Source organism: Uloborus diversus, chromosome 5 (assembly GCF_026930045.1).
Source record: "Uloborus diversus isolate 005 chromosome 5, Udiv.v.3.1, whole genome shotgun sequence".
NCBI classification, from domain to species: domain Eukaryota; kingdom Metazoa; phylum Arthropoda; class Arachnida; order Araneae; family Uloboridae; genus Uloborus; species Uloborus diversus.
In genome coordinates, this window is record NC_072735.1 from 145,986,073 (window position 1) to 146,012,846 (window position 26,774).

Here is a 26,774-nt window from a genome sequence, read left to right on the forward strand (position 1 = left end):
CCGTGAAAAGTTACGTATAAGCCAGGCAGTTCTCCTCTAGAGTGTTTTATAAATTGAAGTCCCAAAATCGCATTTTAGGCATTGTTTGATAACGATGGAACAAAGAGCGGGCGGGGGTTCAGTGTGCCCTCACGAACTGTTTTTTGAATCTGAAGTCAATTTCAAACTGAGGAGGTGGGATTAGGGACCTCTTTAAAGACGCTAATTGAGACTATCTTTGGTAGTAATGTTTGGGAATGGATTTTGGGGCCCTCCATCGCAAAAATTTCGAAAAAGAAATACGAAAAATGTCATTAAGCAATTTTTGATGACATTAAGAAGGCCTGTCCAAATGAAAACACATTTTCTATTTTAAAGCCATCGTTTTCAGAGATTTAAGTAGGTCCTTAAGATCGCGGTTCAAACAGCAAAATTTTCCGAAATTAAAGTCCTAAAAACGCCATTTTAAGCCTTCTTTAGTTTCGTCAAGCAGGTCACTGCATTCGTTTGGATCTTCGTTTTGGAGCTACGTTTAAATTTACTACCCAAAGCAAGAGCCCTGATCTGAAACCGGGCAGTTCATTCGTGATTTTAATTCGAAAAAAATGCTGTAAAGAGGGAAAATTACAAAATTTTAGTTCATTCATATATGTTTGACTCTCAGGGGAGTCGCAATTTTCCACTGTCTCTCCACTCAGCCGCGACTGTTGAAAACAGAGTTTGTTGTTTGAAATGCTTGCGAGAGTATCTAATCAGTAGAGCTTCTTTTTAATAAATAAAATATGTCTTCATTGTTTAGGTCTATAAAAGCTTGGGGGGTAAACATTAGAGGCCGCCCTGGGCCTTGAGTGCTCTTTTTAGAAGGTACCCTTTCATGCTTATGGGGGGGGGGGCATTTCCCTCATCTCCTCCCCCCCCTGTATCCATGCCTGATTACCGGTTCTGTCATAAATTTTGCAACTAAATGAAGCATGTGTGTAAAGAGTAGATATTAATGGACAATGAACCAACACAATGTTCCCTAACAATCTATTTTTCTTAAAACTATGCTATGATGTCGGGAAATCGGCACTTACTTTGATAATTGAACATTTAAAATTCCGCACATTTATTTGACTTATAAGTTATCTTTTGAGGAATTCTTGAGGAATTTTGCTTAATTAAAAGAACTATATGATGCGGTCTGCGGCCGCCCCTCGCTTTGGCCGCCCTTGTGCGGTGCACACTCTGCACACCTGCTAGGATCGGCCCTGACAATACGGTGTAACGAAAAAAAAATTTTTTTTTTCGTTTTTATATTTCGTAAAAGCACGGGAAAATTGTGTATTGATATAACTGCAAAATTTGGATGGTACAAAATAGGGATGCACCGATTAATCTGCCACTTTGTCCATTATTTATGATCGGCCAAATTTTGCCGATTAATCGGCGGGAAAAAATATTTTTCAAAATAGTTTTTTAAGCATTCCTTCAACAAGAAACTATGATAAATACATTTATGAAGAATAAATAAACGTATTGCTGCAAACATTATTTTCGAACTGCAGTATGAAGGTGTACAGAGTAAAAACAAATAACTTAGAAAGTGCGTAAAATTGGATAAAATATTAAAGAATAATTCTCACAGCTGAAATTCACATGACTATACAAAGAAGAATTAAATTACAGGACTTTTAAATTGAAATGCGAAAAATATTTACCCCCCCTTACCCTATTAAAGAAGAATCAAGCGAATCGAAAAGACGTAACTATAAGGCAACGCCAAATAAAACATCAATAATTTTAATGGAGATGAAAATTTTTCGAACTGGGGGGGGGGGGAGTTAAAGGCTTGTAACTTTTTTTTCCCTTTGGAGATAGAAGCGATAAGTTTTTCGACCATAGGTCGAGTTAGATCTGGAGTAAAAAAATCCGCTCTTTCCAGTGGTGTCAAAAGGAAAACTGTGGGACTATTCCTTCGCTTTTTACTGATAGATTTAAGGAAGAAAGTAGTGCCTAAATTTTAGCTTAGCCTAAAAAAGTTCGAGCTAAAGACGCAAATTACTCCCGCCATATTTAAGTTAGAGCATTGAAACAAAATGGGTAGAACACGGAAAATTCTACCCTTTCCAACGATATATGTGCAAGTAATTTTTCAGCCCTTTAATAAGCAATTTACGCTAAATTTGAGCTTTAAAAAAATTTCAAGGCTGTAATTGCTATGGGGTCTCGCAGGTCCGCCACAGACTTCCTTCCAGAATTTCTTTGAAACCTTACTTTTATTTACTATAGAGAGAAAAGAGAAAACAACCCAGAGTTCAATGTTCCTACGGCTGCTCAAAACTGTGGTCTGCGGGCACCTTGGGGTGGTGACTGTGCTATGTTAGAAGATCCGCGGCAAACTTCGAAGGAAAAAAAAAGTTGAATGATAGTTTAATAATGCTTCTGCATTTGTAAACCTGGAGCTTTAATCTTCGAAATAGTTTCGCTTTTAGCACTTTCTTTTCAATGCTTTGAGATACAGTGTTGCAAAATCATGCATGGTGGGGGGGGGGATCTTATAAAAAAAAAGGGACATGTTGTGGAACTTTGTTGTGTGCTGGATGCCGAGAGGGTCGGGCGGTCGGGTATGAATAAAGTCGATTCCGGGGGGGGGGAGGAGCCGTTTGTAAAAACAATAAACCTAACGAGTGTAATCCTATCGCAACTCGTGATTGTGAAAAACATAATTTGATTTCAATAAGTTTAAATTCAAATATACATATATTTTTTGCGTTATCATTAAGTAAAAGCTAAATCGAGAATCACCGCCTTATCAAGCATTTAAGTTCGGGGAGCTCCATTCACGTATTTTATGAGTCGGTAATATCTGGAGTTGCAATCGGTGAATTGAGAAATTTTCCCCTTCCATGTATTTAACTTCGGGATGGGTGCCATGCAAAAAAAGACAATCGTGCATACACACGCTTTGGTCCAAAATGGCGGAAGCGACAGCCAATCTTTCTTGTTGCTTTTTTTTTTTTTTTTGAGCAATCACGATTGCTTATTGTTATCACTTGACAGTCTTTGGCGTCTGGTTCCTTTTTCAGCTTGGACCAGGGGCCTCAGCCGCACCACCGCTCACCGGCCAGTGGTGCAGGCCACGCGGCTGCTCCGGTCCTGAGCAATCCGTTTCTCCTGGTCGGAGGCGTCCATGTACTACACACGCACGCTCCCACACACACGACTTCACACACATAATACACTCATACATGCCTACGTGCACACACACAGGTCTACGCACACACACAAGCCTATAGCCTACACACTTACACACATAACTATGCACACGTAACCGCATAGGAGGAGAGGCAAGCTTGGGGGGGACAGGAGCCGTTTCTAGAAACAATAACTCCAATGAATAGGGTCCTGTCGCAGTTCGTGATTGCGAAAAATATAATTTGAATTTAAAATTTCAGAATTCAAATTAATTAATTTTCTTTTTGTTTTTCGTTACGTTAAATCGGTACTTCACATTCCGTTGCGAAACAGCATGAGTAGGCCCGACGTTTCGAATTTTTTCAGGGGTATCTACTTCATGCAAATTACACAGAAGTGCATCATTTTCTTTTCTCAACGCCAACGCATTGAACCTCAATATTTGCAGCAGGAACCACCAATAGAGACCATTTTGCTGCCTGCAGGTTGTTTATTTTACATAGCTTGAATGTTCCTCTTACATGCTTCAGGCTATGTAAAATAAGCAAGCATACAGTTAAAGAAGAAGCCTTCATTTGCACAAGGTTAGACTGTTTGCTCCTTTGTCCTGAATCCTGGTCTTTGAGTAATAAAGCGTACTAATCACGATTTCAAGAAGAAATCATTATTTTTTAGATTAATTTTGATAATACCTTAAAAGTTATTCACGATTTAATTTGTTAATTTGTATTCGTAAAACTGTATGTTGAATCAAAACTTCGTTTTTTTACATCGTATTGTCCGCGGATTATACAAAGATTTTTTTTTTCTTCGGGTCGATTTTAGACATGCAGATTATTTGCCGCCGCAGATGATACACAGGAAAATACGGCAAATGCATTAATTTTCCAAAGCCAGTTTGCGGGGGCAACTGACACTCCCTGATCTCTTTAAATGACGGGCCTGAAGATGAGAAAAACTGCGGTAGCAATAACATGCAATATAACTAGTATATATAGTGCAAGAATCAACGTGTACTTACATCGTCATCATACACGTACACAGCTTTCCTTTTTCGCGACACAGTATAAGTTATGGAGCTGGAAAAAATAAATACTTTAAAACATTTCCAATAAACATAACAATCAAGTAATATAACGAATCAAAGATACATGCACTGTAAAAAAAAAATGTGTAAACTTACTCTATCGAGTCGATGGCAGCATAGTGCCTTGGGAGTAACTTAACTGATATAGCTAGTGTACACATTGATTGTGGAAGGTAACACCATGGTAATGTAACTATAGCTTAATTTCTCACTCATTTCCGCTTAAGGTTACAACAGAATATTCTGTGTGCTTACATAGAAGTTGATTGAAAGGTTAGTAAAAATTAAGCTTTCATCTGACTTTCTTGAACGGGTACTCATTTTTAATTGTAAGTACACTTATACTTCAAGTTAACTTCGGTGATTTAAATCATCCAGATATATTAAATAATCAGGTAATAATTTCTTTCTATTCGTTTTAAATCGAAAGTACAAAAATAAATTAGTACTAGATTAAGTTATTTGAAATTTTGCTATAATAGTATAGAAAAAAAAAATCACGCTAGAAACTCTTGTTTTTCGTCTTCTTTTCAGCTTTTGCTTTCAATCATTCTTCTATTCAATGTTTATCAACTTCATGCTTTTTCGCAACCAATATACGTATACCAATTATTTATTTATTTAAATTTACAAACAAGATATTTTATTGACTGAGGGAGAAAATAACACCCAGGAAACTTGAGTGGCGTCCAAACATACAACGCAAGTCTCACAGACAGATCACAAAGCAAGAGTTTTTACCGATCAGTCACTAAGGCCAGCTTTCGTTTCGCTAATAAGAGTTTTTACCAACTCTTTGCCGATGCTGATCTTATCTTTGCGCATGCGCCTTGAATTTGAATTGTTATTTATACTCTTCAATTTAAACGCAAGCAACTTATTCGGCACTTAACAGAAAACGATACATTCTCGGAAACTTCTGGGGGAGAACAAGCATACTACAATATATTATGCACTTTAAATCATATAATGCATTGGACTTTATATGATTTAAAGTGCTAAAAAATGCAGTACAGTATAATTTGGATCTTATTAATCCGTTTTAATTATCTTGTTAATTCAGATCTCCGGTTTATGCGGATAAAATTTGTATCCTTTAGGAAAAAATGCGTTCACCATAGATAATTTTACAAAATACACACATACTCGTACTGCCGTGCTAAGCTCAAAAGTCGTATCTGCAGCTGAGTTTAAAATGAGAAATTGCCGTTTAAAGTTTGGCGCCTCCATGTATTTGATTCGGATGCAACTTTTCAGAATTTTTTTAAAAATATTTCCCATTGAAAAGTGACCATAAAACATTGTATTTTGGTGAAATATGTGACAAAGAAGCACCAGGAGACCGTAACTCAATTTTGATGAAAAGTGCAGATACCATCTTTATGCTTATTTAGTAATTGCAGTATTGCAATTATTCCTTGAAATTTGTTGAATATTTAGACAAAAGTTGCCGAATAAGGAAATTTTTGGGGAGGTCATATTAACCTCCCACCTGGGCGCCCTTGCTCAGGTGTGTTACATTCACCGCTAAACTGCCATAATGGTAATTTTTATGAAGACAAGATGTAACTTTAAAGATATTAAAGATAGCTTTTCAAGAATAGTACAGGTATATTGCGTCACATATGTAGGAATCAATGGTGACTGTAAGAAAAAAAAAAAAAAAAGAATTTGAGATTAGATTATTTTAAGTTTTGACGTTTGATATTTGAGGTATAATATGTTCAAGATATCTTTGCTCTAATTTAGTTTTAAACTTTCTTTTAGTCATCTTTACACATTTATGTTGAAGAATATTAAAATTTGTTTTCATTTTTAGAAACCTTGATAGCAAGCCCGTCATTTTAGGAACATAACATAAAAATACATTTGAGTCAGTGAGAATCAAATGGATGTGATTGCTAAATTTAAAAATTTGGAGATCTCCAGTACAAATGGCAGAGGATAACTTCTCCTCTGATTTGGGGCAAGAGTTGGTGCTGGTAGCCCTGTTAAACGCTGCCATGCCGACTTTAAACCTGTTTTACTTAAAACTTGAAAATGTCAACTTACATCCCTTTGCTTTCCACTGCTTCATCTGCGTATGTATTTTGACCCCCCTCCCTTTTTATACGCATTGATGATGTACTCATACCCGTCGTTTGGGAGATGGCGGGAAAGGGGTGCTATTTACCCCTGGATTTTCGTAATATAATGCAATTAAATATTTTTTATCATGTATTTATCTTTTTTTCCCACAAAAAAAAAAAAAAAAAAATCAATGACCGTGCACTCTTTGAAACCCCTGGAAAACTTTGAAATGACGGGCCTGTATGTACCCTTTGCCCCTCTGGAAAATTTAAAAATGACGGACCTGTTTCATATTTGGGATTTAATGAAACACATAGCTTAAAAAATTGAGAAAATGAATCTGACATTGTTGTTCACCAAACATTACTCGTATATAATACTTCCAATAACTTATCATATTACTTACTCGCAGGGTTGGTTGTAGCGCTCTGTTAACATAGAGCATTCACTTACATTAACAGGAGCTGGAGAAGAAAAAATATAAGACAGGAAACACATTAAAAAAAAAAAAAAAAGAAACATGTAAATCAGAAATGCGTGAGAACGTCCAGCTCAACAATTTCGAGATGCGATTTGTGTGTTTATTAAAAGTTACTGAAGCAAACTGTACACATTGTCCTTGATGCATCCTGTATATAAACAAAGAAACCCTGGATGAATGCTTTTAAACATGGCACTCGTTATTTTATTCGTAGACTATTTTTTGTTCTCAGCAATTTTTTTTACTGAAAATTAAGCCTTCTTCCACGTTCTTATTTTAAACTTATCTAAAAAACGTATGCGGAAAACCTTTGTAACAAAAAAGTAAAATCACGCTATCAGTGCACACAGAATTTAAAGTGTGAGCGGGGTGTAGGAGGAGGTTGGAGATACAAGTTCTTAAACGTTACATGCATGTACATGCGATCCTAATGCAGTGTTGGTCAGAAATGTGATTGCAACTGAAAATTGCGCGGATTGTTTTTTTTTTCTCCAGTTAATTAGAATTTTTTCTTATTCGAGTTTATTATTATACTATTAAAATGTGTGGTATCTGTGATTTTTGAGTAATTTTTTTTAAAGTAACCAAAATTATTTAAAAAAAAGAAAAATGATGGTTATTTTGTCCTCCTCCCCTTTCCCCCAAAACCCGACGTGCAAAATGCTGGGACTTTTTACCCTTTCTTGCTGGTAGGGTAAGAAGTAATTTGCAACGGGTTTAAACTTTTTTTTTTTGGATGCTTGGGTTTGGCCATTCTTTGGTCTAATTTTACTGTACTATTTATAAAACATGTCGGACAGTTTAATATCTGCATCGTAAGTTATGTTTCCGATTAATTTCCTTACAATGCTTGTTTTTTGGAGCAAGTTCGTCTTATCAGCCTACTTTCCCAGTAAAAGTCAGAAAAAGAAGAAAAAAGCATGAAAGAAGGCTTAATGTATCTTAAAAATATCGCGAAAAACAAAAAAAAAAGTCAAAAATAAATAAAATAATTAAATAAATATCGAAAAATTAAAAATTGGAAAGTAGGGTATTGAGATGGGGAAAAATGTCTGTTGGTCTGTCGGTCTGTCTGTCTGTCCCCCCCCTAATAACTTTTGAATGAATAATCCGATTCAAACAAACTTTTTTTTAATCGAAAGATCTCGGCAAAGACACCTCATTCCCATATTTCACTTTTTGATTTGAACTATTTTTGATTCAATTTTGAACAGTTCAAAAAACTTAACATTTGCGCCTACGGGGAAATTGAAGGCAATTCCGAACTGTGAGGCGAATTTGCTTCAAATAAATTTTGTAGGAAAAAGCTTTTGATAAAAAACTTGTATATAAAATATCTTTTTGATTTGAACAATTTTCCGTTCAATTTTGAACAGTTCAAATCCCTTAACATTAGCGCGTACGGGGAAACTGAAAGTCAATGTAGAATTCCACTTGAAGGCGGATTTACTTCAAACAAATTTTGTTGGAAATAGCTCTTGAAGACAAACTCCTGACTCTGTCTCCAAGAATTTTGGGGCATCTGACTCCGACTCCGACTCTTATGCCCGAAAATTAGTCGGACTCCAACTCTCCTACTTCGACTCTGACTTCGCAGCTTTGGCAAAAATTTATACACGGAGAATATATGACTCAGTCCGATTCTCGGAATCTCGGATATTCGACTCCGACTCCTTTATCTCAACATGAGATTGACTCCGACTCCGACACCGCAGCTATGGTTTTAACTGTGAAATAATTATTGTTGATCTGACTTTTTTATATTTTCACGCTTAAAGTTTTAATTTAGGTATTTAGTTTTCGGGGAATAAACTCGGAATCATTTATGTTTCTACATAACGATATGCGCAGACAATTATTATTATTACTATTATTATATTTTTTTTTGGCAATGAAAAATATTTCTTTAAGTTGACATTTTATTGTTTTTATTTATTTTGGTAAGTGCATTAATTCATTAAAAAATAATTATTTTTGGCTACAGGTGAAAAAGAAACGATTTTTTTTTATACGATGTATTTATTTTAATGAGCTTATTAATTTGAATTATTATTTTTTTTTTATTTTGAAAGCTGTCAAAGATTTTTTTTTTAATGTAAAAAAGTGTATTAGCTGCTTTGTTTAAATGGTGCTGCTATTTTATTTGTTCTTTTTTTAAATTTAATTTTATTTATTTTATTTTTATTTATTTTTTTTACGCATCTAATTTTTTTAGATGAGTGAGGAATATTTTATTCCTAGAAATTAGCTTAAAATATTTAAAAAATATGTTTGAAACAATTTGCGATTTTAGCTATTTTTGAGAATATTGACTAGGTACTAGAATGTAGTATGGGTGGGTATACGGGAAAGTAGGCTCGTATAGTTCTAGACAGAACTTCTTGTTTTCATTCTTTTCAGCCTTATAGAAACAGAAGATAAGACTACCTGTATGTCTCTGTGGTTCATATTTGCCGAGACTAAAATTTTCTATATACAAATAACCATTCTCGATCTATTTAGTTGCATTGTTTTTCAATTCATGCAAATTTTGCTTTTTAGAACGTACACACACAAATACAGTTATCTTTATAATTTAAATCATATAAGACAGCTGTCTTAATTTAAAACACATTTTCTGATTTTTTTTGTACTTAAAAAAAAAAATAAATAAATAAAAAAGGCTTCATTGGTTTCCAGCTACATGCATTTATTTTCTGGCCTCATCTAGCCAATTTGATTTCTCTTTCGTGTTCAAATTTTGACCACCTTTGTATATTAATACAGTAACATTTGACATAAAACTCTCTGCTGAATTTTCCGCACTCTGCATGAGTGCGAATTAATAAAATGAGTTAAATGTATGGTTCATGCATCTGTTTGGCAATATCAAGTTTTAGAGGTATATATTGCCTCCTTTTTTTCCATTTTAAATTTTAGGCACAAAAGTCATTAAAACACTATCTTTAAGAAGCACTATACTATGAACGTAAGCGTTTTACAAGCTTAAAATTGAGGAACAAAACGTAATAAATGGTACATACTTAAATTCAGCGAAATTGTTATTGAAGTGCTTGCTTCAAACAATAAATTCGAAAAAAAAAAAAAAATTTATAAATAAAATGTTTAAATCGTAAATAACGCTGAATATTTAAATTTCGATATTTGTTCTATGAACCGGTATTTACATGATGCATAAGCAGCCACTGGGTTAACATCAAGACATGACGAGTTATAAAACATATCGAAATACAAAACCTTTTCTTCTTTTTTTCCAAAAAAATTATGTATTGCAAGTTTTAAAAATCGCAAGAACTGGGAAATGCTAGGTTTTTTCGGATGGAAATTGCATATTTCAGCTAGCAGGTTATACGAAGGCTATTCAGAAAGTAAGAAAAAAAAACTATACACAAGGGGGGAAAAATGTATTGCATACAGCTGAAACAGCGAATAAAATTCTACTTTTTTACACAGTTAATGTTAATATTAGGTACTTAACATAGCAGTGGACAAGCTTTGAAATATTTTCGTCGTAAAGTTTTGTCTCCAGCGATTTCAGCTATTCAATGACACGCACCCGAAGTTCGTCGTCGTCGTCAATACGTTGTACTCCTAGCCAGTTCTTCATTTTTGGAAACATTTGAAAATCACTTGCTGCAATATCGGGACTATAAGGTGAATGAGGGAAAACCGCCCATCATTAACCTCCCTTCATTGTGAACCTTAGTTCAATCATTTTTAAACTTACTGCAACATTTTCGGATGTAACTTTTATTTATTACGTTGTTTCCATACACTTCACCCACTTGCAGATAATTTTTATAGGTTTTAAGTTTTGTGCCAACAAAAACCGTATCACAGACCGCATCTCTCAACTGATGGGAATTTCATCTGCAGCGCACATTTTAAATTTGACTTAAAAAAAAAAGCAGAGATGTTCCCGTTGGGATGACTGGATGCCGACTGGGAAACTGAGGACGTAGATACCAAAATATACGTGATTGGCGCTCAACTAGCGGCGTCAGATGGAAAAGTTCCTTACTTTCTGAATAACCCTCGTAAATGCTTATTTTAAAAGATTGCTGTATGTGTAAGGAACTGTACTTACGTGGACATTCTTCAGTACACGCTCGGCAAACGTTATACGTATGAGGATAGTCTATATCCAAGGGAATACAATTGACAGATTCAAGGGTCTTATTCACACGGCATTCCTGAAAAACACCCTGGAAGGGGAAAAAAGTTTTGCTATGAAAAATATTTAGTTTTAATTAACTTTCACTAAAAGTTAAATAACACTCTCTTCACACCGATCGCGACAAGATTTCCAGCATGTTAACGAACTATATTGCTTTCACGAGAAAGATAGACTATTTGTAAACAAAAAATGCGCGGTTTGGCATCGTCAAATACGTGTCAGGAAAAAATCCACAAAAGTAACATAGTTTAGTGGCAAACTGCTTGTTTACTCCTGGGCTATTTTTTCACTGAATGCAGTACAGCAGAAAAAAAAAAAAAAAACACACGAAAGGGCAGTACAATTTGTTATAATAATGTAGCTCCGAAATTAAATGAAAAAAAATAAAATAAAATAAAATATGGGGGAAATGAGGTATATGTCGATTATTTCCTTTTTTAGTACTGCATGGGAACTAAAGCGAGAGCCATGGCCTCATCTATATTGACTGGTTGGAGCGCAAATAGTTGCAATAGCTGAAAATTGCGTCGGATATTTATAATGGCGTAACCCCTGTCAAGTTTTTAGAGCCGTTGATTTTCATCTGGACCAGTCGGGCTTGATTTCCGGCAACCGGCATGGTAAAGATCTGCCACTTCTCTCGTGCTACATGGCAATCATAAGACTTCACACTAAATGATTATAGGTCGTTTGTAGAGAAGTACCTATGTAGAGATGGGCAAGAATCTGTAGCGGAGTGTTTTGGTTCAGGGACAAACGATATGGTTTGTTGTTGTCGTACTTGACAAAGTGCAAAGGAAGAAACGATGATAAAAATTATATATTGCCAAAGTCATGAATTGCTGCCTAGGCAATGTCTTCACCTTCCAATTTTAGAACAATTTAGAGCTGTTCCTAGATTGGATGGTTAAATCAGGTTTGCGTTTTGAATGGCATATAAGCAAACAAAAAAAAAAAAAAAAACAAAAAAAAAAACCCAGCAAGTCCTATATTATTGATCTGGACAATAACTCCAGAGAAATTTCCGTGAAAACTTCCGAATACTTACAACATGCAATGTCAGTGAAACAACCCAGTCATCTCTACCAATCTATGCAAGCCAAACTCTCTCAAACCACGAGATTAGAAATTTTTTTTTGTTCCTTTGAAGACGGACTTCTACAAGGGACTGCTATTTTCATTCAGTACAATCCAGCCTAATAATTTGTAAGATAGAGGCAATTGAAATTCAATATTTCGTTTTTGCATCTTGTCTTCGCAGTCAGATGAACTGGATGAACTACGCAGAATTCGTCTAGCCTAAACTATAGTGCCTAGAAAGAGTAGTGTGCCGATCGACGGGGAAAAAGTGAGGTCAGATATGAGGAAAAACCAGATGGCGCTGCGCTCGAGTAGTACGTTATTCTTCTCAATCAGACTCGTTTTAAATCAGCGATTGCATGCTCATTTCGCAGCTTAAAAGCCCCGTTTTTCGGATTGAACTTATTTCTGCGCAAAAGACAAATTCTGTAATAAGTGCTATTTCTTACATGGGTGTTCATTTATTTTTTGAAGCATATAAAATTACCTTATGCTAATTTATCTTCAATGAAAATAGTAGACTATAAGGGGCCATTCATTAAATACTTAAGGGTCCCGAGGGGGAGGGGGTTGGAAAAGCCTCTACGTACCTTGGGGGGGGGGGGTCAAACTCATTCTTACGTAATATTTTCCAAGTCGATATTTCACATTAGAAATTGCGCGGTCAACAAGTGATTTGGCAGAGATTATGTTCCATTTGCGTATGGAAGGTAAGAAACGTGTTAGGATAAGATGTTTTTTTATTTGTTTTACAAAGAATGAATAGTGTAAAATATAATAAAAGAGTCGCATTATGTATGGCATGTTTCATTTTTAATTAATATTACATCAAAAAAAAAATGTCGAAAAAACATTCAGTTTAGATTCTAACTTTTCAGTAACTATTTCTTTACGCAAAAAGTTAAATTTAATAATGTGAATTTAATAACGATTCCAGTGATGAAACGATTTCAAGATTTGTTATTTTCTCATTTTGAAAAACAAAATGGAATCTTACTTAAAAATAGGGGGGGGGGGTGAAAAATCTTACGTACCCTTACATGGGGGGAGGGGGATCAAAAATTGCGAGATTTTAAAACCTATAGGAATTTTAAGGAAAGCGAGTCTCGTTGTTCCAAATTTAGCGAGTTTCGATGGGGACAGACATCTTTCTCACGCTCTGTAGATATGGATGTCCTGCCACATGCAGACGAGGAAATCGTCTGTGAGAAATTGGTACCTTCAATCCCTCGCCAGGTGTTTAAATTTGCCACTTTTCTTACAATTTCGGGAGACTTAAATATCTTTTATCTCGATAACGGGGGACGATAACAAAAATAATTATCAATTTCGTACTGGATTTTAAAAGGCTAAAATTAATTTTTTTTTTTTAATATAACTTACGTGCTCGTCGATTCCGTTTGTCCGAAAGTCGAATGGTCGTTCGCTAACAGTTACCAGGCGTAGCGTTGCTGGAGATTTCCAACCTATTCTCCAGACCTATAAACTGTAGAGCTGATGCTACCATATACCGTGCTCAAGTCGGGCTCTTTCTCATTTAGGGGCCTCATTGACTCAGGAGTTGCTCCATTCTGCTTTAAACTCATGCTGGTTACATGAATGGGGCTTGAGTCTCCCAAGTGGCATTAAAAACAACAACAAACTGCGCCCTAAGCCATCTCGATTGATAATTCATTTGCCTTAAAATATAAGTATCAAATTTTCAGTCAATTGTGTAAAATTTTGTTTTGAAAACATCCTTGTCTTTGTGTCTACTTCAATAATGATCTTTTTATCGTCAATATTATTTTCCACATAATTTTCATTATATACAAAAACTACAATATTTGGAGATTTTTTAAATTTCATACAAACCCAATATTCGTTAGGCAAATTAATATGAACAATTTCATTTATAATAGATTTATACGTGGTTATTTCAGTTTCATCTGCAGAAAGATCAAGTTTTATTTTTTTCAAACAGGGAACATTTTTCTTAACTGCCTAATTCCTGATGGACCTTTTCTTTGGTAATTTTTTAGAAAAGTATGTTGGCAGACTTGGAAAAATTGTCGGAATTGCCTCATCTTTAAAAAAAGTTTTTCCCCGAGGAATCAAAACTTCCTCACCATTTATAATATGCTTAAAATGCGTTTCAATAAAATGTTTTTCGAAATGCAGAGCACAAATTGAGCAATATTTATCAAAAACTTTATCTAACCTGGGAATTAACCAGTTCCACTTTAGTTTTTCTTCATCTGCTGGAGCTTTAAAAAGCGTAACTTTTCCTTGCATGTTTTGTACCCACTTTTGCACCCTGGTACGAAACAAGATGAAGCTTTATTTCTTCCATTGTTCAACTTTGATGCCTCCATTAAAAGCCTTAAACGCTGTTTCATGAAATATTCACGAAATAAAGGTAAAAAAGAGAAACGCGGAACTAAATTGTAACAAAATCCCGCGTCTACTAATGTAAACACCGCGAAATTGAACGTACATCTCGACCGCACTGCCATCCAGCGGTTTTCATACGACTTGTCTTCAAGAATCGTGGGGAAAAAAACGCCGGTCGGCACACTACTCTTTCTAGGCACTATACCTAAACTTCGAATCTAAACTTACTGCCGATCTACCTTCCAAGTGAATCGATTATTGCATAAAAGGCATAAGTCACATTTTTTTCAAAATTGAATTAGCTGTGGTTTTTCCATATTTGTATGTAGAGACATCGACTAGTGTAGCAGGGAAGTCAATTCTTGTGCAACAAAGCACTTTATTTAGGGGTCACATTTTTCGTTTAGTGCAGAAAGGGCGTAAGTCCCGATTTATGACCTTTCTGCGCTAAACTCGAAGGAAGAAACAGTAGGACGCAATGGCAAGTTCCTAGAACTAGATTTTTTGGCGAAATGAAGTAAACACAAATAACTCCTTTAAGGTAGCTTAATTTCGGTAATGGTAGGTTCGTCAGTTCGGGGGGTTAAGGCGGGGGGGGGGGATTAGAAATCACCGAACCAGAATGAAATTCGCTAATTTCCTAGGAGTTTATAAACATTACTCTAGGAACTGCGAAAAAACTGTATACTTTCAGTGAGATATACACTGGCCAAAATAAAAAACAACACTGCAGGAGACTTTCTAGAAATAACTCTGAAAAAATTTAACAAGATTGCTGATGACTTTACTCTGGGAGGACATTCGTTTGTCCTTTGCAACCGGAATTTTGGGATAGTAAAGCAAATGTTAAACAGATATGACAGATTATAATCATGGGAAATCAAATCTCTTGTAAGTGAAATCCTGAAATTATATCAAGATTCATCCCCCCCCCCCCCCCCCGTCAAAATCTGTTGAAAACAATAAAATCTGTAACTGCTAAAACAGGTGCCCTTCATTTTTTAAGTAGACTTATCTCTTAAATTGAGATTTTGGAAAAATATTCTACCGGGCGACAAATGTTTTCAATATCAATATTCATGATGTTTAAATATTCGATAGAACATCAAAGGAACGGTTTCAGACTAGCTATTTTATAGACGGTTTTCTAGAGAATATTGCAAAGTAACGCTTGTCGGTTGAACTACCTTTGCCAATATTGAGTATAAAGGGAAAATTTTCATATTGTTGGAAGAAATAACAAATAGCAAGATGATTATTCAGTGCAATTTTGAACACAGTCATACTAATATGTAAATCGAACTTGGTACACTGAACTAGACAAGAAAAGAATAGAAGAAAAAAAAAAAAGAAAGATTTACATAGAGGATGTATTTGATGAATATGAATGTAGTTTTATACGCAAGTAAAACTTTTGCTTATTCTCTCAGTTTGTTAGTTTTTGTATTTTTTTTTTTAAATTTTAAACCACATTTTATTATTTCATTAAAACAAGACTAGAGAAAAAGGAAAAACAAGATGTATTTTCTTAAGATAATGAATTTATGAATACGGACTTCACTAATTATTTTTGTCACTTTGTCATATTATTTTTCATTATCATAAATCAGTTTGAATCAAATCCGATTCACTTGATTTACATTTTTATCACTCTAAACTTGTCTTTCAGGATATTTATTGCAGAAAGGGCATACGTCCAAATTAAAAAACAGTTTTTTAATTAACTTCAGTGACAAAATGAAACTTAATTTAAGGTGAGGTTTACCACAAGTAGGTGATCCTACTTTTGGCTGGATTAGTCATAAAAATTTTCATAGAATTTAGTTCATTTCTGAATGAAATAATCACTTTTTTTATTCCTGAAAAGTTACATTTGTTGGACTTATGCCCTTTCAGAAAAAATTGATTCAAGTTTGGAAAGCACTAAGATCGACTCCGGGGGAGGATCTCCTCCCCTGTACCCCTGACACAATCCCGTTCAAAGCAATAATTTCCTTGACCAATGAAAATGCTACAATGTGCTGTCCGGATATCTTACTGGCGTTTAACTGGGTCGGTCAATATGACCTTAAGAAGTTTTGATCCGGCTAGGTTATAAGGTCGCAAGACATGTATCCGATCTAGATACACTTTATTGGGTGCAGCAAAGCAAGCAAGTCGTGGCAATATTTAATTTCATACCAGTTGATTTACAGGAGCTTTACCACCGCGTTCTCTCCAAGTCTGTAAATAGTCTGTGCAGTTCGACTCGTATGGAGATGGCAGCAAACGAGTTTCTTCCTGCAAAAAAGTAAAAGTGATTTGAATAGCAGGTTCACCACATGAAAATAACTATTCACTTGAAGCTTTGGGCTCAAGAATAAATACTAAGGCGCTATAGAAATGCAAACAGGTCGAAAATTTGAAGTAGATTATGATATATACCGATTTCGACTTTTTTCAATAATAACGTTCTTGTTTTGAAAGAAAATCATTATTCTTTATTTTTAAGCAGAAACGAGACTTCACAGAAAATTCGTTTTCATTTCGATAGCGTTTGTTGGGAGAAAAGCACTGGTTTCCTAGGAGCGAATCGCCGATCTTCGACGTCGCTCCTCGCCGTGTCGCTGAAATCAAAGTCAAGTGGATTCCGGCGTGGCCATTCGAGACGTCGCTTTAGCTCGGGCACGCATGCGCAGAAGAATCAAGTTTTTGCCTCGGCGAGGAGCGACGCAGACGATCGGCGTGTTCGCTCTACAGCATTGGTTTCCTAGGAGCCGACCCTCATCGTCGCTTATCGCCGAGAGGAAAACTTGATTCTTCTGCGCATGCGAGCCCGAGCTAAATCGTCGTCGTGAGTGGCCACGTCGGAATCACTTGACTTTGATTTCAGCGTCACGCCGAGTAGCGACGCCAAAGCTCGGTGATTTCGTTTCTAGGAAACCAAAGCTTAAAGCAGAATTTCCTCGTAGCAGATTTGTCTTAATGGAGTTCAATTTTAGTAGTTACTGGGAGGGAACTGCAGGATGTAAAAAGAGACACATTCCGCTGAAGTGTACACATTTACATCTAAAAATGCAATAAAATGCTGTTCTTTCTCTATTTTCTTAACCGGAATCAAAACAAGTGCATTATTTGGCACTCTCACAAAAATTCAAAACCTAGTATTGTGTGGGTTTGGATACGACACTGGCTTAATACTGCTTCGAGCTTCATTTTGTGAAACCTACATCATAACGAATAATGAAATACCGGTATCGACATGATATTAAATCCAGAATTATAACAGTTTATAAAACACCAGTCCTGGTATGCTGATGGATTTGGTACAATTTCGGTTTTGGTATGTTATACACAACGGTTCCCTTATGATACATGAATGGATATTGTTCCGGATTCGATATCATACTAAACCGATGTTTCATGAGTTGAGTATTATATATTTTTACTGGATTTTTCTGGATTAGAGTTGTCACTACAACAGGCTTGTATCAATGGTTCTTCTGAAAGTACTTGCTGCTCAAGAATGAAGATTGGCTATGGGATGTAACCAGCTCTCTCCGATACGTAAATGTTCTATACTGCCGTGGGCAGGTAAAGGGCAGTAACTCCCAATTTTTCGTTATTTTTCTGTATTTTTGTCATCTATTGTACTTTAGCTTAATTGTACAAGCTTGCTTTTTGGTTTCCTCTGGAAAAAAGCGCGAATGAAACGTCTAATTACAACATTTTCCTATTGTTACTTAGTATTAAATCCAAACACATTTCTTCGAATGTCTCGAAAACTCATTTTTGTAGATACTGCCGTTTACACAGCAGTATAAGACATTCGAATAGTTTAAATTTACGATTACAGGAAAAAGAATGCATGTTTCCCTCCCTAGTTGGTCATCTATCTTCATTTATGATGAAACTTTTGATTTTCCTATTGTATGCTCTCTCTCTCTCTCTCTCTCTCTCTCTCTCTATATATATATATATATATATATATATATATATATATATATATATATATATATATATATATATATATATATATATATAAAGATTAACACATTTTTCATTCATTTCATTTGCTACCTAAAGTCACAAAATTTCCGAACTATATTAGATCTAAAATTTGAATGTGTATTTTACAGCATTTAGTCAGTACCTGCTTTGATGGTTTTTAAGATGATATAAAAAATGCTAATCTACTTAAACTAGAAAATGAAAAAACCTTTTCACAAATCCTTTTTCAATTTCCCTGCCAGCTGTTAATTGTTACAAACCTGAAATATAAATTAGAACCGTGCAATGTGGAAAAGAAAACATAAGGAACTTATCACCTAGCCAATTACATTGAATTTCGAAATTTGCACCAACAATAATTTTAAAAATTAACACGATTTGACTATCGGATATCGTTTTAGGTTTGGTTTACTGTGGTGTGAAGGTGCTTGAGAACAAATGCCTTCTATTATAAACATTAATTTAAATACACCTGAAGAGTCTAATTTTGTTTAAATTTTCAAGAACTAATTCTAATATAAATTGATGACGTGGAAAAAATTACAAATACATAAGCCATATAAAGTATTGACTGTTTAATAAGTAATTATTATTAAAAATTTCAAGTTTTTCGATTGTATTTTATACGTAAATTAACGGACTCTGAAAATATTTATTTACAGTAAAACCTTCATTTCTATTTTCGTTTTTCTCGTCATATAGTTTTAATCTCCAATACTCAGACTTGCAAAGGAAAAGCATGCATAAGTGGCATTTTTTCACTCTTAAAGAAATTGGAAGTGGTACGCATAGCCTTTTTTTCTTCAGGTACTAACGCGCTTCCCAAAGTGGTTGGCCAACTTGGGAGCTGGCAGGGGGTGCAAGATGATGCCCTTGCACACCCTTTATTAAACGAGCTGATGACTTTCTTTTACTCCAATTTAATGATAATAGTGCCTTGGAATAAGAAAAAAAAGCGCTTTAAATATTTTTACCCCGAGTTTGCTACGAACTGAAGCAAAAAAAAAAAAAAAAAAAAAAAAAAAAACCGTTTTATACAGATTAATTTTCCAATGTGATTCAATGATTAAACTCTCTAAATAGCGCCAATTGAGGTCAAACTAAAACCAGATCAAACAAAAAAAAACCGCTAATTTTGTCGCTAAGTTGTCGAAAAAACTTGACGTTCAAAAGATTGGTGATCTATCGGAAAGTGTCCGCCAAATTATAACACCACTTGAGTTTGCATTGAAATTAACAATGATTCCCGCCCCCCCCAAAGAAAAGATGTAAAAGACCCCCTTTGGAACATTCGAATGCAACCAAAAAGGAAGGTGCACAACTAGACCCCACTATGTGTCTACGTACCAAATTTCAACTCTCTAGGACATACCGTTCTTGAGTTATGCGAGATACATACGCACATACACACATACGCACATACATACGTACATACAGCCGTCACGAGAAAACTGGTTGTAATTAATTCGGGGATCGTCAAAATGGATATTTCGAGTGTCTATACGTTCTTAGGCATATATCCACGTGTGGTTGGGTTGAAACAAAAACTCAATATTCATTTGCAGGCGAGCAAAATGTAAATTAAAGCCGATTTTTTGGTGAAATTTTTTTTTTGCGAATACAATACTTCCTTTACTTCGTAAGAGGAAGTAAAAAAGTTAATTCATGAAACTAAATGAATTTCATACTTTTATAAAATTGAAAAAATAATAACTATTTATATTAAACAATTAAAATTCAACTTATTTTAAACAAAGGATCAACCATAAAGTACAGCATGAAAAATACTAGTCTCATTTTTTAGCCTACTTTCCCAGTAAAAGTCAGAAAAAGAAGAAAAAAGCATGAAAGCAGGCTTAACGCATCTTAAAAATATCGTGAAAAACAAAAAAAAGTCAAAAATAAATAAAATAATTAAATAAATATCGAAAAATTAAAAATTGGAAAGTAGGGTATTGAGATGGGGAAAAATGTCTGTCGGTCTGTCTGTCTGTCCCCCCCCCTAATAACTTTTGAATGAATTGTTCGATTCGAACAAACTTTCTTTTGTTCGAAAGATCTCGGCGAGGACACCTCATTCCCACATTTCACTTTTTGATTTGAAATTTTTTTGTTCAATTTTGAACAGTTCAAAAAAACTAACGCCTACGGGGAAATTCAAGGCAATTACGAACTGTGAAACGAGTTTGCTTCAAACAAACTTTGTAGGAAAAAGCTTTTTTGATGAAAAACTTGTATATAAAATGTCTTTTTGATTTGAACAATTTTCCGTTCAATTTTGAACAGTTCAAATCCCTTAACATTAGCGCCTACGGGGAAACTGAAAGTCAATGTAGATTCCGTACTTGAAGGCGGATTTACTTCAAACAAATGTTGTTGCAAATAGCTCTTGACGCCAAACTCCAGGCTCCGAGAATTTAGGGGCACATGACTCCGACTCCTGTGCTCGACAATTAATCGGACTCCGACTCCCCGACTTCGACTCTGACTTCGTAGCTTTGGCAAAAATTTATACACGGGGGACAAATGACTGACTCACATTCTTGGATATTCGATTCAGACTCCTTTATCTCAAAATGAGATTGACTCTGACTCCGACTCCGTAGCTATGGTTTTAACAGTGAAATAATTATTGTTGATATGACTTGTTTTTATTTTCACGCTAAAGTTTTAATTTAGGTGTTTTTAATTTAATGTTTCTACATAAAAATATGCCAGACGATTTTTTTTTTTTTGACAATGAAAATTATTTTTTTAAGTTGACATTTTATTGTTTTTATTTATTTTGGTAAGTGCATTAATTCATTAAAAAATTATTATTGGCAACAGGGGAAAAAGTAACGATTTTTTTTTGATATGATGTATTTATTTTAATGAGCTTATTAATTTTAATTATTATTTTTTCGTTTTGAAAGCTGTTGAAGATTTTTTTTAATGGAAAAAAGTGTATTAGCTGATTTGTTTAAAAGGTGCTGCTATTTTATTTGTTCGTTTTTATTTTATTTCATTTTATTTTACTTTTATTTATTTTATTTTATTTTTTACGCATCTAATTTTTTTAGATGAGTGAGGAATATTTTATTCCTAGAAATTAGCTTAAAATATTAAAAAAATATGTTTGAAACAATTTGCGATTTTAGCTATTTTTGAGAATTTTGATCAGGTACTAGAATGTAGTATGGGTATACGGGAAACTAGGCTCGTATAGTTCTAGACAGAACTTCTTGTATGTCTATGAGTGTCTGTAAGAGATGTAAGAGACGCACTTTCACCCCCTAGTTTTAAAAATAAAATTTAAGTCATTAACAAAGGATAAAATACAACACGAAAACTTTAAATATCATATTTATGTTTAGGAACACCGACAGGGGGTGCTTCTCACACCTCTTGGCTTTTGAAAATAAATAAAAAGAACTAAACAAGGCGAACAACAGCATACTTGAAGAAAAAAAACCTTAGAAACTGCGTCACGAAAAATATTAATATTACACTTATGTCAATGAGGGCTAGCAGGGGGCAGTAAGAGGGATTCTCAGCTGAAAGGTTTCGTCAAATTTGTTTAGGGTTATAGTTTTAGTATTGTGCGAGCAAAGTACCCTTGGCGAGATTCCGCATGTTAGTTAAACCATTTTTAATTTTTATCATGAGTGGAATAAAATGGTAGAAAGATTACAGAAGTAAAACGAAATAATGGCAGATCAACTGAAAAGAAAACTGCCACCATACATCCGTGAGAATTTTGTTGATGATTTGCATAGCATGACATAATTAAATCATAACTCAGAAATTAGAAACATCGAAACAGAAAAATTTTAAATTAACCGATTCGGAAATTTGAGAGAAATAACTCAGCTACAAATGCAAAACAATAAGCGCTAGCCAAGCAAGGCAAAGAAGTATCATCTTCTTTTGATAATAATTCGTAATGTCATATTAAATTTTCTAGCATTAGTTGTTATTCTTGTCAGGCCACAATTATTATTTTGATTTATCAAGAATTGATAAATATCGAATTCAACATCGTGGAAATGGTTGCTTAGAACTACGAACTAAATAATTTGCATTAATTTTTGACGTTTAGTAATTCTTCTTGAATTCTCATTTCTTTCTACGTGGGGCAGAATATCCACAAGGCTTTGACAATTAATATGAAAAGAATAAAGCGAAAAAATCATGCATACGAACAACATTTACTAGGCTTATAAGCATTTTTTACGCTACGGCGTGCGTTTGTTTTACCCTTTTCATCCGCCATTAGACGATGGCTGCAGTGCCCACTATAGTTCGTTGGAGTAGCGAAATCTGCCAGCAACCATATTGGCCATTCCGGTCGACATTATATACAGTGCTGGCAAAAAAAATCTTTACATTTGGTTAGCAATTAAAAATTTTACATGCAAATTTCTTTTTATGATATTGCATGGCATGATCTCTATTTATTTAGTCGAATATCGAATATTCGTTTAGATTGTGGCCGAATATTTGGCATTCGGCCAATTCCAAAGGGAACATGCCAAGTAAAATCACGACAAGAAAAAAATATGTAAAATTTTTAATTGCAACTAAATGTAAAGATTTTTTTTTTTGCCATCACTGTACAAACTATGTAGTTACTATGTTATTCAGGAATTTTTATTTCTTTCCTGTTCCTGTTGGGTGAGCAAATAAAATTCTAATAAATCGCAACTCGAAAGAACTATAGGGGCACTGTAGCCACTTTCTAATGGCGGATGAAAAAGGTAGAACAGATGCACGTGATAACGAAGAAAATGCTAATAAGCCTAGTAAATTTTGTTCGTATGCATGATGTTTTCGCTTTATTCTTTTTAAATTAATTTTCAAAGTCTTGTTGATATTCTGGCCCACGTAGAAAGAAATGAGAATTCAAGAAGCATTACTAAACGTAAAATATTAATGCAAACTACGTAGTTCGTAGTTCTAAGCAGCCATTTCCACGATGTTGAATTTGATATTTATCAATTCTTGATAAAACTAAATAATAATTGTGGCCTGACAAGAATAACAGTTAATGCTAGAAAAATTAATATGACATGACGAATTATCATCAAAAGAAGATGATACTTCTTTGCCTTGCTTGGCTAACGCTTATTGTTTTGCATTTGCAGCTGAGTTAATTCTCTCAATTTCGATGTTTCTAATTTCTGAGTTCTAATTCTGAACAAAATTCTCACGGATACATGGTGGTAGTTTTCTTTTCAGTTGATCCTACCATTATTTCTTTTTACTTATCGAATTCTGTAATCTTTCTACCATTTTATTCTACTCATGATAAAAATTAAAAATGGTGGAATGGTAAACATGCGGAATCTCGCCAAGGGTACTTTGCTCGCACAATACTAAAACTATAACCCTAAACAAATTTGGCGACACCTTTCAGCTGAGAATAAAAGCAATAAAGTAAATTCTTCCTCTGTTAAACATTTTCATTTTGTTCTACGATAATATATTCAAGAAAATATTTTGCATACTGTCTATTCCAACTAAATACTGCTGTAAAATATGGTTAGTTAAATTAATTTAAGATTTAAAAAAAAAAAAAAAAACCTATATTCTTACAAATTCACACAAAACAATAAAATTTTTTACCTGGTATAACGTTATCCAAGTTTGTTAATCCAGAGTTTTCTAGGTGTTAACGCTTTCACCATTTCTCAATCAACTCACGTTTTTAGAAGGAAATAAGGAAAACTAACATTATTTTGAGAAGCTCGAGAATACTGCTAAGGGACGAAACAATTTCTGTAGCTGAAAGCAATCTAAGACACATCGATTGCGTTAATAAATGCTTAGAACAAACTACCTATGTTTACGTCAACAGACATACGTGGAAAGCAATGTGGCAATGTTTTAGTTTTTTCGGCAGTTTTGTAAATCACCGCAAGATAGCGTATTCGAGCACTGGAGTTGCGAATTGTTTTAAAAGAGATTTTTTTTGGCTGCTGTCCAAATCTTAAAACAACGTTTCCATCTAGAATTTCATTTTAAATTAGTTTAAAATTGGTTGCCCTATTCGGACATAGCCTTTATTTTATCGTCTGTACCTTTTTTAAATTTTTTACATTCAACGTTCTTAACTCTTTCCAGCAGCTAGGCTACGTACTGGATATTTCAAGGGCATGAAGATTCTACCAAATAATATTAAATCCTATCCCATCTGCAAGCACTGTCCCTATTCACAACTAATTCCGGACCATGTCTTTAATTGCCAGGCCATTATTCGCTCCCTCCTCCAACTTGGAGCACCACCACATGAAATCTCTTACAGTCATTGGGCTCCAGAATTAGCGGATCTTGTTTTTAAGACTTTTGGAGCCATTTAAACCTTTCGCACTCTGCACTTCTTTGGACACGACAACAACAACAACTCTTTCCAGCATATGAAACTTGTTTCTTTAGGTATGTTTATTGATTGTAGTGTAAGTTTATCATTCACCGGCCTCATATTTCGGTACATTTAGGATGTGCGACATTTTGTTGGACTTTTTCCCGTCACATGGGTGAGCTTTCGAATTGTAATAACTCTCTTTTTCCTTCCTGTTTCTATTTTTGGAATACAGTTTATATCGTTAAAAGAACATGTTAAATTAGGATTGTTTGGATTTCTTTACGTGAAACAGAGTTGAACAAAAAAGATTGTTTTTAAGGATTTTAACTAAAGCTAAATTGGAATCTGATGACTTGGTATTAAATCAATGCTTATTGGTATTTATTTAGTCTTGGTGTTTTAGTTTCACGTAATCAATCAAAAAGTGTGTGTCATTTTATGTGTAAAAAGCTGATTGTAAGCACATAAATATTTCAGATATAGTCTATCAGATGTAATTCATTTTAAGGTAAGCACAGATTATAGTTGATAATGCATATATTTTCATCTTTTGTGCCAATTGAAAATACTCATAACTTGTATCATTGATAACTATGATTAACGTTAAAGAGATTTTTGCCAAACATATGCTCTACTGGTGTTTTGCAAAATTTCCATTACGCGTATTTATTAGCGCTTTAGAAACTGATGTCAGTAATACAAAAAGATCCATTTGACATCTCTTTCATTTTTTAAGTAGCCCGTGCAACGCCGTTCACGCAGCTAGTTTGAACCTAAATATCACGAATCACTTTGAATGAGACGGCAGGCAAGTGTTACAGTTTGCGAACGACCCGTTACGATTCGTCGCCTGTCCAAGAATTATTGAAATTCGGCTTATTAAATCGCTGTTAACTTTTTGAATTTTTAAGATATCGAGCTGGAATTTTATCACGAGGGTGTAGAATCTATCTGGGTTTTGGTTTATGAAGGTTATCAATTGATATCTTTTGCGCTATGCGCAGTGAATACTCAACTGCTTTTAAACGTTCATACTTCAACAAATTTTCAATATTTTAATTTCAAATTTTATTATTATGCTTTTCTTGAATGCTGTCAAATATTCCGAAAGTTTAGTAACGGTTTTGACAGTAAACTTTATGTGCTATGAGCCGAAAACTTTAAAATAAAATTTGCATTTTTGAAAGAAATGCTTCCAAAAATGTCGCCGGCTTATACAGGGTGGCAACAGGAATTGGAAAAAAAAGTTCCCTGACTTTTACCTGATTAAGTTCACCAAATTTTCCCTAATTTACGTTACCAATGACGTTTGGTTTCTTTTCTTTGCCTTACCTGAAAAGCATTGCGTATTAAATAAAATACAGTGTTTAGAACGGTTTAAGCTGTTAATTAAAAATATACTTAGAGGACATACCAAGTACTCGGTAACTACTCGGTACTCCGCCAAATTTTGATCAGGTACTCGGCCAATACCGAGTAGTTGTAAAAAATTGAATATTGTTCAAAGCAGATTTCACAATTAATAAAAAAGTGCAAGCATATAATATACTGCAATCATTATACAATTCAAATTTACAAGTAAAATTCAAAATTTGAGAAGAATGAAGTTTGTTATGCTTCAATGGGGAAAATTTTATATTTTAATGCCCCGCAATTAATGAAACTTATTTATTAAATAAAAATGGGGCAAAAAAGGTAAGTGCAGAAAATATGAAATTTTTATGTTATTGCCACAAACAAAATTATTTATAAGAAACATATAAATACCTTTTCTTAAAAAATAAAACTGTTAAAATCACAAATGCGCTTCAACACTGCAGACACGTGTTTTGGCATTACAAGAAATGCTTTTTTCAATACACAAAATGTGAGCTTATGGATTTAAAAACATCCGACAAAAGTAGGATTTTTTTACATTCATTAGCTCACATTTTATGCACTGAAAAAGATGTTCATTGCAATGCAGAAACACGTGTCTGCAGTGCTGCACATTTGTGCTTTTGAACCTTGTTTC

The 26,774-nt window shown here is 34.3% G+C and overlaps 1 protein-coding gene across 1 annotated transcript in view; it reads right to left on the reverse strand.

The window, feature by feature from the left end:
• LOC129223181 (uncharacterized) overlaps positions 1 to 26,774 on the reverse strand; it is a 50,250-nt gene that overhangs the window by 17,646 nt on the left and 5,830 nt on the right. The window contains exons 2-5 of the mRNA XM_054857747.1: positions 16,606 to 16,704; positions 10,882 to 10,999; positions 6,720 to 6,777; positions 4,178 to 4,235 (exon numbers count right to left, since the gene is read on the reverse strand). Coding sequence (XP_054713722.1) covers positions 4,178 to 4,235; positions 6,720 to 6,777; positions 10,882 to 10,999; positions 16,606 to 16,704 — 333 coding nt within the window. The remainder of the gene's footprint in view (positions 1 to 4,177; positions 4,236 to 6,719; positions 6,778 to 10,881; positions 11,000 to 16,605; positions 16,705 to 26,774) is intronic.